The following is a 15,048-nucleotide window of genomic DNA, read 5'->3' as shown; positions in this document are numbered from 1 at the left end:
AAAGCTGTCTCACTATGTTAAATGGATTTAACATAGCGAGACATCTTTAAAAAAAGCAACGGAGATTCTCTGTTGCTTTTTTTTAAAGCTGTCTCGCTATGTTAAACTCCTGTACCATAGCAAGACAGTTTGTAAAAAGCAACGAAGATCTTGCTTTCTCCGTTGCTTCTGCCCACAGCTCTGATGTACTGCGTAAGTATACGCATGCGCAGTACATCAGAACTGCCGCAGAATACCAGACAGCTGCGGAATGGCAGCAAGCCATTATTTAAGAAAAGTAATTATTTTTTTTCTTAAATAATGTCATTGTATAATAGCAATAACCCACTTCTGGGTGTGGGCAATGCTGGATTTACCCACGGTTGTTTTTGTTTGGCCACTCGGGCTTCGCCCTCCGTGAGCAAACCACACCAAACGTGGGTAAATCCAGCATTACCCACACCCAGGCATGGGTTATTGCTATATTCTTACAGCAAAACTAAGACTTCTGGACTGTGAGTTACCAACTCTTCAAAATGAACACAAACAAGAATCTAGAGAGGATGGTTTACTTATTAAAAGACTGTAAACCAAAACATTTATCGGACTGCAACACTAAAAATTTAACTTAACCTCAACACATTAAATTAGTTTCACGTAGATAAAACTGTGAGGTATTTTAAGGTAATAATTCTGAAGAAAAATATAAAAATAGAATTTTCATTAATGCAGTGGCTTCCTATATAATGAAATGTGGTGATACGTTTTCTACTTAACAGTAGAACTAGAATGTGCCAGTCTGGGGGATTAGAAAATGCACTTTCAAATAAAGAAATCAGATGTAAATTGAGTTGAATGCCCGTGACACCTTGGGGCTAAATGATACAATTTTGCTTTTGTTAGAGCAGACTTTAATATTGTTATTAAATTGATGTTTAATGTTTGCATGTATGTATTTAAAACTGTACCACTGGACCTATCCACTTTTGATAAACCTGAGTTAATGGTTCCAATAACTGAGCCACTATAAAATCTTGCATGTTCTGAGGAGTACCAATAGGCAATTATATGGAAAAAAGTCTGAAACAGAGTAAATAAACATTCAGCAGAAAGAAAAGTTAGTTACAGAAGTTGCAACATGGAGCTTGCCTTACTCCTTACTTAATTTCCCTTTAACTACAGAAGTTTTAAATTAATCTGGCATTTATTCATGTACCAGATTAATTTCTAAGACAAAATGCAATAATAACATATCTTTTTAAATCCTACCATGTACTCATTCCTTCTGTTTGCACTGTTTTCTGAACAGCCTATGCACCGGTCATACCACCCATGATCATCCTACTAATAACCCTGCTTGTACTGCAGTGTTTGCTCAGTCACTGTTTCTTTAGGATAACACAAAATGTATCAGCTATTTGCCTGCACAATATATTATTATAAAACCTCATGAACAATAGGTGATTGCTGTAAATATAAGGTAAAACAGTGCGGTTACCAGTATGAGAGGATTAGCTCCTTTCCGGATATCTACTCCAGCCTCAGCATTTGAGTGAATGTTATTATCAGCGATAAGGCCCCCGGCAGTAAGGCGAAAGAATATTCCTGATGCTTTACAATGGCTGATTTCATTCTTCAGCATTACAATCTACAGAAAACAGAGACAATGCTTCTGTCAGTGCTAACAATACGAATATAATCTGACTGCAAATGAGGGACAGCTGAAAGTAGCAGAGATCTGTCACGTGCTTTGTTGTGAATCTTACATGAGCCTAAGCAACAGAGACTCCACAAGTTATAGGTGCCCAAAACCTGAAAAAGACTGAGCAAAACTGATTGTGTGATATGGTGCAACAGGAAGAGTCACCAAGAACTACATTGCTGATGTTATGACTGTGAACCAATCAGCACTTTCAGAAAACAGTCACCTGGCCTACCTATTGCGGCTGCATTCAGTTATGATCTCATCTAACAGTAAAAACCAAACCAGAAATTGAGTGCTACAATTAAAAACAAGTGTGTACAAAGAATAAATAAACAATTAATTAAGGTTTCGGTTCAGTTTAAAGCATACAGTTATCACACATGAAATATAATACAATTTATAATCGTATTTATACCTATTTCTTTGGTGACAGACTAGGTGGGCTGAGACAATACCAGTCTTTTTTCAGTTGTAACCTGATGTTACTTCTGAAGATTAGCCTCAGTCTTTCAGTTTGTACTCAAAGTCTTACGAAGGAGTGTATGATTTAGATTTTCAACAACAAATAAATGTCATTAATACATGAAAGATCACAACCTGTATACACATATGGGCTATATGGGTAGAAAATACACATATGGGCTATACAGATAGAATATATACATATACACTATATGGGTAGAATATACACATATAGGCAATATGGGTAGAATATACACATATAGACTATATGGATAGAATACACATATAGGATATAAGGGTATAATCTACACATATAGGTTATATGGGTAGAATGGACATGGATCACAGTCAAAGTGGGTGGCTAATTTACTCTGCTTTTGATAAAACAAAACAACGAATCATAAGACACTTAAAGAACTTTGCTAAGAAAGTAACATATCCTACTTTCCTTTGGCAGAAGGGACAAACACTGGTCTATATGCCTGAAACTGCTTACCCAGTTAATACTGGACTTCCAAAAACGGTACGATTTTTTTCATACCTCAAACAGTGCCTTAGGAAAAAAGGAGGGTTTAGTGTGAAAAGCAAAACTTCTTCTTAGTGGAAGATAACCTAAGAGTTTGTAAATGCCACGGGTGCATCTCAGAAATTCTGCTAACAGATGTAATGGTCACTAAAAGAAGACATTTTTCACGTGGGAAATTTCATAAAAACTGAATCTGCTACCTGGAGGCACATGGTAAGGCATTTATATTCAAATGTTATGCCCCAAGATGTTGTAAGAAAGTAAAGGGAGAGTTATATGGATCCTGCAGAGGAACTGCACAGGAAGTAGAAGAAAGTAATGTACTCACCATAACGATAGATCCATGTTGTCTGCCTCCATCTAGTTTAACCTGTGGGACTTCAGATCTGACACCGGCCAATTCCAAAGTCTTCTACTCACTTGGCTCCACCTTCCTTACTCACAACCCCCTGCCTCTTAACTAACCCTCATATCAAGTTTGCCCCATGAAAGTCACTTTCACTATATACCTATTGTTGCTTGTTTGTCTCTATTAAAATAATAAGAAAGCTTGAGATTTTGTTCAGATGCTTTAATATATACAAACACATCAGGATGGATTGCAACATCATTAAATATAAACAAATTAGCTAACAAACAGAGCTTACATTCACATCTCAACAGCTAACTACAAAATGGCAGTCAGGCTCGGACGTGCTTAGTATTTATACTCTAGTGCAAGCCCTTGGATAGCTTCTTAAAGATATATACACAGTTATTGATCTACAGCTACAGATCTACAAATATGTATATATACCAAAAAAAATCTGTCAAGAAGGAGGATGCAGGACTCCAAAGGTAAGGAGCAGATGAGGTCCACCATCTAATCATCACAGAAAGGCTCACCATGCCAACAAAGACGGGGGCAGGAATGGGGGAAGGCTGAATCAGACGGAGGTAGACAACATGGATCTATCGTTATGATGAGCACATAACTTTTGTATCCAATGCTGTTTGCTCTATCTGGTTTCAACCTATGGGACACAGTCCCCATCCATGAAAAATTCCTTGGGAAGAACTAAGGAAGGATATTCTGCAATACAGAGGAGCCAGTGTAATCCCTCAATCTAAACAGAATGTCAAGAATTACAATGCAACACAAATGTGTGGTGACCTAACCAAGAAGCTGCTGCACAAATTTTGTACATTGATAATTTAGAAATGAAACCTGTATTAGTAGCCATATAGCACTTGTCAAATGACCCTTAGACTTGTGTTGAAGGGTCTTACCTTTCAAAGAATATACAAATGAAATACAATCTAATAGCCATTTGGATAAAGTGGCTTTAGACAGAGGTGAGCTCAGCCTCGATTTAGAAAAGGAGACAAATAGCTGACTAGATTTTCTAAAACTTTTTGTACAGCCTAAATAAAATCTCTGTTGTCTATGTACATCCAAGCAATGCAGAAGGCATTCTCCTTTTTTGCAGAAACTGGGAAAAAATACAGGAAGATTAATAGAACTGTTAAGATTATTCTCAGAAGCTACCTTTGGTAGAAAGGAAGGGTTCATAATAAGACAAACCCTGTCTTTATGAAACACCAAATAAGGAGGTGAAGAATCAAGAGCCTGCAATTTGGAAACCCTCCTAGTAGACGTATCTGTTACCAAAAACAAAGTTTTCCAAGATAAAAGCTTCAAGTCAGAAGTCACTGAAGGTTCAAATGGTAGGCCTGAAAGGATCTGTAACACAAAAGGCAAATTTAGGGAGGGACCAGATCCTCCACTGGGGGATGTAACAAGAAAGTACCCTTGAGGAATGCCTTGGAGATCTTAAGGGAAGCCTGTCTGTACATTTTACGTTGCTACTTCATTATTGTAATCTCATTGGTCTTCTGCTATTCTTTTCTGACTATGTGGAGCTTTTCTCCCCGGGCCTCTGCTGAAAGACCTGTGTCCAGCTGGAATTTCCCAGTAAACAAAAATAAACAAATAAATAACCTTCAGATTTAGAGACCACTCATGAGGCAACAGAATGCTTCTGCTGAGCCTGTCTGCCAGAATGCTGGATTTCCCTGGGATGTACTTTGCCACCAGAAACTGCTGAGAAGAAATTGCCCACTGCCAAACCCTCATGACCTCTTGACAAAGAGGATAAGAACTTGTTCCCCCCTCACTTGTTCAGATACCAGATAACAGACATATTGTCCATCTATATCACAATCAAATTTCTAGGAAGGATGTGCTAAAAAGCCTGCCGCATGAAAAGGACTGCTCTCATTTCAGAAAAATGATGTGAAGGCGGACCTCTGCAGCCGACCCTTGAACCTTCCTCTCCTCAGAATGCCCCACCCCACCCCAGAAGGGAGGCAGAAGGAGATGGAAGAATTAACAGTCACCCATTGGTTACTAAAGTGATACAACCACCAACTAATTTGTTTGTGACATACTTTTTAATCAGTCACACTGGAAAATCTACTGGGTGCACTAAAAAAGACTGACTGTTTGGCCAAAGTCCATTGCAGAGCCCTCATATGATCTCTGGCTAGAGAAACCAACTATGAACTCTGCCATATAACATAAAAGTCTCAAAACTGCTTCAGCTGGAGGTTTCGATATTGCAAGCACTGACAAGGCCTGAGCATGAAGACTGAACACTCTGGAAAGTGGAAGCCTGGCTAACTGACTGACTATGTCCAGGTGACAACCTACAAATTCTAAAACTTGAACAGGCTAAAGGCTCGACTTGGAGTCATTGACTGTAATGCCCAAGTGGTCACATAACTGGAGTAAGGTATCCTTGGCTGTAATCAATGATGCTGTTATGGAGGTGGTGAGGACCAGCGTCCAGATATGTAAAGACATGGCATCCCCACAGCTGAAGCCAGGCTGTGACCACTGCCATACACTTGGTAAACAGCTGGGGAGTAGTGGTGAGACCAAACGGCAGGACCCTGAACTTGTAATGATTGCTCCCAGCTGGAAGTGCAGAAACCTCCTGGAGCACCTGTCCATCTTGATATGCTGGTGGGTGTCCTTAAGATCTATTCGGCACATCCAATCATCCTTCCCCAGCAAGGGTAAGATAAACTGAACCACGACCATCTGGAACTTGGTCTTTTTTATGAACTGATTCAATATGCTCAGATCTAAAATTGGACTGAGGTCCTGTGTCTTTTCTGGAACTAAAAAGTATCTGGAGTAGACCCTGGATCCTAGCTGGTCTGGCGGGACCTCCTAGATGACTCAATTTCTGAGCAGCTTGTGGATCTTCACTGCTGCCAGCAGTTTCTGATGGGGTGGAACATCTGGAAGTCACTTTAGACCAAAGTTTGGAACATCTAAAAAGGGAATGAAGTAACCTCGGTATACTACTCTTAGCACCCACGCATCTGAAGTGATGGCCTCCCAAGCTTTTGGGTGAAGAGGAAAACGACCCCCCAACTGCTTCCAGAGTAGGACAGTTAGGTAACCCTTCAGAATCACTGTCAGAGAATGCCCCTCAGAAACCCTGATTCTGTGGCCCACCACTGCCTTGCAGGTAGTGTTCATTATGACTTCCCCATCCTCTGGAGGAACCCACTGAAAGATCTTCCTGAGAAAATTGCTGCGACTTTCTGAAGAAGAAACTCATGCTCCCTTTCTGATTCCTTGAAAAGGCCTGTTGTGGTGTGGCAAAGCACATTCATATGGTGGACAGCATATTCTCATCTTGCTTACTCTTCATTAGAGTATCCTTAACTTTCAGCTCAGAGAGAGAAGAGCCATCAAAAAGGGCATTGACAAAGGATACCTTGAAACAGTCCACAAAGTTACATAAATGTATCCAAGCATGACACCGCATAGCAATGCACCGCATAGCAAAGACACAGCAAGCTACTCGGGATGCTCTATTGGTTGCATTCAAAATAAGCCTCATGGAAATGCTGGTGACAGATAGAAAGCAGGGTAGCCAGTTGAGTCTTCAATGATTTCTTATTGTCTGGAGACTGTTACTTCTTGATATTCCTTGACACTTCTGACAAAAAAATTCTGCTGAACTTTAATCAAGTGGGATAAATAATTAAGTGCTCTCAGTGTGAAAGTGGCTGATGCATAGGCACATTTCCCCAAACAGTCAATGCCAGGGACTTCCTGCTAGGGGATGGATCTAGGAGCTCTCCTCAGATATCTCCTTCTTAGTGGCCGCTGTCACCACAATAACATCAATGGCTGGGCTCTTACTCCAATGCAGCTGTTCTTTAGGGGGAACAAGAATCTTATCTGGCTTCTTGGGAATTGGCTCCACTGTGTAGGGGTTCCTTTCATACCTTCTGGGACAACAGGTCTATAAGAGTGTCTGCAAGGGGAACCACTCAAGGTGTGAATGGACCTATGCTGTAGGCGTCCAAGAATACTGACTCTTTCAGAAGTGGGGCTTCAGTGGTCCAGCCTATTTGTTGGTGAAGTAGCTCCAGCAAATTGTCAACAGAGGCATCATCCCGTGGAGAATTATGGGACCCTTCTCCTTCCTTGAGGTCAGTATCTTCTGTGAGGGATTCCTCTGGACAGTTTACGTTTCCTCTCACATGTCCTCTTACCTGAAACCTCCCACTCCAACGAAGTCAGGGGGAAGGGGAAGAGGTGGAAAGCCCCATCACGGGGGCAAAATGGGGACTCACCTATGCAGGTTGTCCAGGAGCAGGCTGATGACTGGTTGCAGGCTCAGAAGAAAAGAGGGAAAGGATGCTGGCTGGAGAAACCCAACCCTTGTTTTAAAAACAGAACATCCTCTCTAGAACGTCGAAAGCTGAGACAAATGCTGGCCTCTTGGGACCGACTGTCCCAGTACCCAAAGGCACCAGATATGTCCCGGAGTCTGAGGAAGCTACTCCCAGCCTCAACATTGAGAATGGAGCTGCACTGTCCAAAGCCAATGCTCCAAGTGGGAGAGACGATCCCAACTTGGAAACTCCCACTTCAACACCATGGCCCCAAAGTCCTGACTGGCCCCAAAATAGTCAGGATTGACACAACCAAGGAATGAGTCAGAATGGAAGACAGCTCAGCTGTTGAATGCAAACCAGAGGGTAGGAACACAACAGCAGGGCCTGAAGACCTTAGATCTACATTGACCGAGGGAGGAAGCCAAATGGGGGCCTGGGACCTGGCCTGGACCCAAAGGGATAATGCCTAATTACATCTGTGCCTGCAAAAAGGACCTCATCAGTTGTTCCAAATAAGACATTTTAATGCTGCCCACCAACCTCCATGACCAGACAGATGATGCCACCGATGGAGGCTTGGCAGGTCATTTACAGGATGACAAACACATCTGCTGGATCCATACTTGACAAGCTCAGAAACCGGGCAGGGAAGGAGAAGATTCAGGCAACTGAATTGGTGGTGTTGAACGGGAGAAAGTGGAAGCTGCCCTACCAGACAGCCCCCCCTCCCCTTTAATCAGAAAAGGGCTTGGAAGGCAAGGAGCTGGGGACAGAGTCCTACTGGGTTATAAGCACCGAAGGGATTGACTCCAAAAGGTTGGAGCCAATGTCTGCACCAGAGAAGCTGGGGACCCTGAAGGTCATGGTTGTGTCTAGTGAACCCATAGGAGAAGGACTGCGGACAGATGAAGAAGAGGATCTTTTCCAGTCCCCTTCTGAAGACCTGGAATCCCAGTGATGGTGCTTCTTCGATCTGGCCTTCAAAGCCGAAGGAGAAGCTACAGAAGATCCAGAGGGAAGAAGTGCCTTGAGGACTAATTTGGCTCTGCTCTCGTTAATGGCTCTGGACCCAAATCCCCTCATATTTGGAACACCTGGAGTCTACCTGTGATAGTCCAAGGCAACAGACACACTTAAGGTGTGCATCCTGTGATGGCAGTTTGTGTCCGCAGGCCACACACTTTTTAAAACCTTTAGCTATGAAGGAAACAAACAGCAAACACCAGACTAACAAAATACACTACAAGTACCAAAAAACAGTTACAGAATAAAGAAACCTTAACACTCTAGCAAGCAAGAATCCAAGACCAAAAAGGGCAGGAAACCTCTAAAAGTTGACAAGAAAGAATTAACACAGAGCTGTAAGACCCTACTTGTCTACCTAACTACATATATCTAACACAAAAAAGGCTAACATAATACTAAATACAGGGTAAGGGATGTAATATTGAATAAAAAAAAGCATTACACTAGGATACACTGAGCAGAGCCAAGACGAAGATGCTGACCTGGGATGGCAGCAAACTAGATCTGAGGGTTATTGTAAGAAACAAGGGGTTCATAGGTTAATAGGTTCATAGGTGTTTACTAGGATAATGACCATAAGGGCCATTTTAAGCCTAGCCATGCAACACAAATCTTTCACAAGTTCTGATACCCTTGATAAGTGTAAGCATGGGCCTGGGAGATTAACCATTTACAGGTTTCCTGTGTCCATTAGAGACATAGCTGCCAAACCAGAGATGACTTTCCAGTTTCCCATCCAATTGTCCAAGCTGCACTTGAATTGGTTTAGGGAGGCACTCTGCTTCACATGGATGGGGAGCCAGTTCCATAGATGGGGTAGTCTCTGGGATACATACCTATCTCTTCAGCAGGTCCTATTTATATTACAGGCAATGTTTAAGTCCTTAGAACGGTTAATTCTGGTGCTGTTTGTTTTGTGGATATGCAAGTGGGTCTGACAATGCCCTGTATGCCAGGCATAGTTCTCCCCTCAAAAGCCTGTAGGAGACAGAATACAGGGACAGGGCCTTGAGGCAGACGGTGTAGGACATTTTACTTATGCCCTGTATTTTTTTAGTGAGGAACCTCAGTGGACGTTCCGATTGTTGGATATGCCTAGTTAGGTACATACCAAAGGGAGTTGTGAGTAAGGGAGATGGAGCCAAGCAAGTAGAAAACTTTGGAATTGGCCGATGTCAGATTTGAGTTGGATCCGAAGTCACACAGTTTGAAGCCAAACAGAGCAGACAACATTGCATCCATGGTTTGTTGCTGATTTGTTTTTTGCTTGTCTAATTTTTATCTGTTTACAGGATAGATGGGAAGATTCCATTCAGCCACAACATTGGAACAAGGTGATCTGTTTTAACAAAATACATAAAAACTAAAAGACTCACAGCCATTTGTACAAAGCACAGGGAGTGAAAATTACAGATGTATGCAGGGGTCAATAGATTTTGGATAATATGTTACACTTAAACAACAATAATGTCTGAATTACTAGTATAAGAACCACATACAATGTTTTAAGGAAAAGTAAAACCAGTTGACATAACTTAAGATAATGCATTTTTGGGAAAAAAGCACTGTTTATCTATTGCCTCTCAAGCATTTGCAAGAAGAAATGTTGGTAACGTGAACATAATTAATTCTTAAAGCTAAAAGGAATGTGTTGATTTATTATGTAAAAAGGGAGAAAGTTCCATATTGCTGCAACTAATTTGCCAAAGGCACCCCTAATGAGGACTGGAGGGACACTTAAAGCCTAATTCAGAGAAAGCATCCCATACTCGTGGAAAATGCTGAGGCCAAAATATCAGTTTCCACAATCACTGAAAATGCAATTCAGACATGTTGGCCACAATGACATGAGAAACAACACAACTCAGCTGAAGCTGCAAACCAAATTACGAACACACAAAGACACGGAAAACAGATTTGAAGTCAACACTGACCCCATAAAAATCATCCTGCCATAGAGTCCCCCCTACAAAATCACAGATTTCCTTAGTGTTCTTAACATGAGAGGGTACTCTGGAAAGATGACATTTCAATAAAGAGTCCAACAGGATACCCACATTTTGCAGGTAAGCACCTTTACGCGACACTATAGGTCGTCCTGGTGGGTCCCTTTAATTCTTATGAATCTTTGGAATAATAAAAAATTACCTTATTAAAGACCTTATGGGGTGGGGACTTGTAATATTAATTTTCAACAAAGATTATTGAGAATGGAATCCAAGTTTATTATTAATTATAGTACTCTTTATCCCAATGGCATGAATCTTGAAATATAGTTATATGAGCATTTTAGGCGTAATTTTGACATATTTTGATAATGTGTTTGAGGTCAGTGAAGTTAATGAATTATGCAGTATGGTTAAAGTAAAGATGTTAAAAAATGTTTAATAAATGTTTAAAAATTGTTAAAGAATGTTAAAAAATGTCAAAAATTGTGAAATGTAAAGAGGTTGAAATGTTAAATGAATATTTATGTGTTCAAATATTTAATTATGTAATTGATTAATTAGGCATCATTAAGTTGATGTATAAACATGGCTGCTTCTGTGAGTAAAGTATTCTGTGAGAAGGCAAAAGCTGAGGTACCAGAAACAGTAAAGGATTATTTTCTGCAGTCTCTGCTGTTTTCCGTGTCTTTGTGTGCACAATGACATGATGAAAGACCTCATTATCAGCTAATCTGCATGTGTATGAACTGTGTGGTGTTACTGTTAGTGCTAATCAGCACTTCTCAAGGGTAATCACCTCTGGAAACCCATACATCACTTTGGCACAAGCATCCATCTTATTATTACACAAACAAGCGGACACGTATACACACACACACACACACACACACACACACACACGCCATACCTCTTACCTGTCACTGAGAAAGTCTCTGATATAGCCTCTTATTTTCTTCCTCACCCTTATGGTTTTAGACCTGTAGCTCTACTAAATTATTAAGTTATTCAGATTAATAATCAAAATATGGCCTGGTAAACTCTAGTGTTCTTCCAAGCTTTGTCCAGAAGTCCTAAGCATGGCCCTTGAGTATGGTAGCCCCACACTTGCAATTCTGTAAAATATTCAAACTCCGCACCCTTAGCACAGAAAGTAGCACTTTAACATAACATGCTTTAGCTCTTTGAGCCAGTAGAGGTCAGTGGAAAGTGTTTCAATATAGTGTATTTTCTGAACAATCATTAGGATGCAAGATCTGCTGCGTTAGTTAAGTCCATTGCTGGTGCAAAGGGCCAAAGCTCTGATTTGTTAATGAGCTGCTTTCTATGCCATGGGTACAAGTTTTGAATCTTTTAAGTATTTTTACGTGAGTAGGAGAATTATCAAAGAGAGATCCTAGTGTCCAGTGCACCCCCCATATGTGCAACACAACCTGTTATTCTATTATAGGTTCATAGATAGGCACTAGGCTATCAGCCTAAAGGCATTTATAAGCCTAGCTGGAATGTGTTGGCTTTCGCCGCCCCCTTAGATTAGTTCCCTGTGCCTCTCTCCAGAAGAGCCATTGAAGTGGCTGATCCCCAAGGTAAACTTTCTGTTTCCCATCCACTCATCAAGGTTTCTCTTGAAGAGTGTTAGTGAGGAGCTCTGCCTAATGTAGACTGGAATCTTGTTCCAGAGCATGGGAAGTCTCTGGGACAGGAATCTATCCCTCCAGCACGTCCTATTTATTGTTGTGGTAAGGTTTAGATCCCTAGAGCATGTGGCTCGAGGGGATATGGTTTTCTTTAGGTGGAGCATTTCCATCAAGTTCTGGGTTGGACATGGTCTTGCATGTCAGGCAGAGATCACCTCTGAGTAGGCGGTATGCAACCGAGTACAGCTGGAGTTTCTTCAGTCGAGTTGCATAGGCCATCTGTTTGAGGCCAGTTATCCTCTTGGTGAGGTACTTCTGTGGTCTTTCCAGCTGTTGCAGGTGTCTTGTAAGGTACATCTCAAATGGGACATTGTACTCTATGATGGGTCTGATGACTGATGCATAGATGGACACAATAACCTCTTTTGATCTGGATGCAAACCCTTTTGTGATTAGGTGGGTTACAAAGAAGGATTTTCTAACCACTTTGGCAATGTGATTATCAAAGGAGAGATTACTATCTACTTGGGTCCCCAGATCCCTTATTATGTCTTCCGTATTTAGGGGGCTACCACATATGTGGTAGTTTGTGGGTACTTTGTTTTTTCCAAAGGGGATGACTATGCACTTTTTGGCATTCAGCTTGAGGCCATGGTTTTGACACCAGGCATCTGTCTCAGTGAGACCCTTTTGGAGGATGTCTGTGTCAGCCGGAGAGTCAATTATAGCCCCTAGTTTGCAGTCGTCTGTGAACTTGGTCAGCCACAGTCCTCCTGTGCTTGCCTGTACCTCTGAGAAGTATAAGCCGAACAGGAGGGGTCCTAGGACTGAGCCCTGGGGAATGCCACTTGTAACTGGTTTAGAGTCAGACCAGCTCCCACAACTCTTACCATGTGGGTTCTGTCCATGATCCAGTTGGCAATGTGATGTAGGGGTTTATGTTCAGGTTGGTGAGCTTGTCTATAATACCAGAATGGGGAATGGTGTTGAAGGCCTTTGCGAGGTCTAAGTAGTCTGTGTGGACCACCTTTCCCTTGTCTATAGCCTTGGTAACTGTCTGAAAGAAGTCCACCAATTTTAGGAGGCATTATCTGCCCTTAACAAAGCCGCACTGGGTAGGGTCCAGTGTTTGGAGGTTCCCAATGTCTTTGTTAATGAGATCCATGATGATGCGCTCCATAGCCTTGCAGACCAAGCTAGTCAGGCTTATAGGACAATAGTTCCCAGGGTCTGTTGTGGCTCCACCTTTGTGGAGCGGAATAACCTTTGCTGTGCACCACTCTATGGGCATGTAGCCTGTGGAGAAGCTGAGTTTGAACAGTGTGTTTAGGTGAGGGGTTAGTTCATCTTTGAGCTCAAGTAGAACGCAGCCTGGGACACTGTTCGGTCCCATTGATGCTGTGCTTTTGGCTTTGGAGAGGGCTGTTTTAACCTGAGTGTCTGTGATTTCAGGGGCACTACATTCTTCTCATATGGTTATGGGCCCTTTTGAGGGTGAGGGGGGGGGTGAAGTTTGCACTGAACCTGTCTGCCAGGATGTTGGCTATATCGGTCGGTTCAGCGTATTTTGTGCCATTCTGCACTAACTCTGAGCAGATCTGAGAATTGCCACTTGGATTCTTGACATAACTAAAGAATGCCTTGTGGTTATCTTTGGAGCCCTTGGCAATTTTTCTTTCTAAGCTAGCCTTGGATGATTTTATGAGGGATCGTAGTTTCTTGCTGATACTGATCAGGGGTGTCTTCCCTTCTTGGGATTTTACTCTTTTCTGTACTAGTTTCCTCCTTCTATTATATAGCTTGTTTATGGCAGGGGTCCACCAGACTGGTATCCTTTCCTTGGAGGAGAGAGTCTTGGTTTTGCTTGGGATAGCACGATCCATGCATTCTTGTAGGTGCCCGTAGAGTGCATTAGTAAAGGATTTGCAGCTTTAGCATGGGGAATTCACACTTTCCACCTCGGTCTTAAGTAACGTGAAGTGTGCTTTTGAAGAGTTTTTCACGGTGTTTTCTTTGACTGGGGGTGGTGGCGGAATGTGGATATCTAGAGTGATTAGTTTATGGTCAGATCTAATCAGCGAGCGGTTGACCTCCGGTGTGGAACACCGGTCGCCTATGTTGGTGATGACCAGGTCCAACATGTTGTCACCTCTGGTGGGGGTATTGACCAGTTGATCCAGGGCATTTTGAACTTATAAATTCTAGGAAACGTTGGGCAAGGGAGTTAGTACTTGAGTAGTTCTCCCAGTTAATGTTTGGTTAATTGAAATCACCCAATATCAGGGTGTTTGGTAGGACCTTTATGTTTCCCAGTGTTTCCAGAAATGCAAAATGGGGGTCCTGGGATATGGTGGGTGATCTGTAGCAAGCTACAATTTGAATTGCAGTTTTGCCCGTTGTTAGTTACATGTGGATGATCTCTGAAGGATCGTGCTGTGCCACTAACCTGGAGGTGAGGTTATCCTTGCTGAATATGGATACTCCCCCGCCTTTTGTTTTTCGGTCCGGGATTTGTGGCTGAAATGTATGGTATGAGTTGTAGCCTGGTAGTGCTGGGGTACTCTCTGGAGCCTTAAACCAGGTTTCTGTTACTGCACATATATCGATTTTCTCCATACTGAGGAGTGCCTTGAGTGCGTGCATTTTGAGGTTTTGACTTCTGGCATTGAGTAGCATTACCCTCAGTTTTTTGTTACTTATGCTATTTATGGTGGTAGGTTTGTCTTTTGAGCCTTGCCTAAAAAAAGCACTATGGGGGTGGAAAGAGCCTTGGCCAGTATTCAAAAGACTAAGGATGACAGGTGCAAGCCATCTCTAGTGAAGCAGTGTGGCTTGTCGAGCATGTCATCCCAGGCTGACAGACACTGGATCCCCTTTGAATGACACCAAAAGCTTAGCCAATTGTTGAAATTGATAATTTTTTTCTTTATACCGTGTTATCATTCTTGGTGAGGGTAGGATGTTTTTTTACTTGTGGATTTTTTAACATAAACAGTATCCCTACTGTTTAATTTTTCCACTTCGTATACATCTTTCCTGCTGAAAAACTGTTGTTCTATTAACTTTTTAAGTGACTTTACC

General features: G+C 41.9%; 1 protein-coding gene across 1 annotated transcript in view; it reads right to left on the bottom strand.

Moving 5' to 3' along the window:
• The window catches only part of FBXO10 (F-box protein 10), a 721,173-nt gene that overhangs the window by 347,841 nt on the left and 358,284 nt on the right, over nucleotides 1-15,048 (bottom strand). Inside the window, exon 4 of the mRNA XM_044059796.1 lies at nucleotides 1,478-1,627. Coding sequence (XP_043915731.1) covers nucleotides 1,478-1,627 — 150 coding nt within the window. The remainder of the gene's footprint in view (nucleotides 1-1,477; nucleotides 1,628-15,048) is intronic.

Source organism: Protopterus annectens, chromosome 17.part0 (genome assembly GCF_019279795.1).
Source record: "Protopterus annectens isolate FY-2018-M chromosome 17.part0, PAN1.0, whole genome shotgun sequence".
NCBI lineage: Eukaryota > Metazoa > Chordata > Ceratodontiformes > Protopteridae > Protopterus > Protopterus annectens.
Note: the sequence above shows the minus strand (reverse complement) of the source record. Positions and strands in the feature narration are given on the sequence as shown.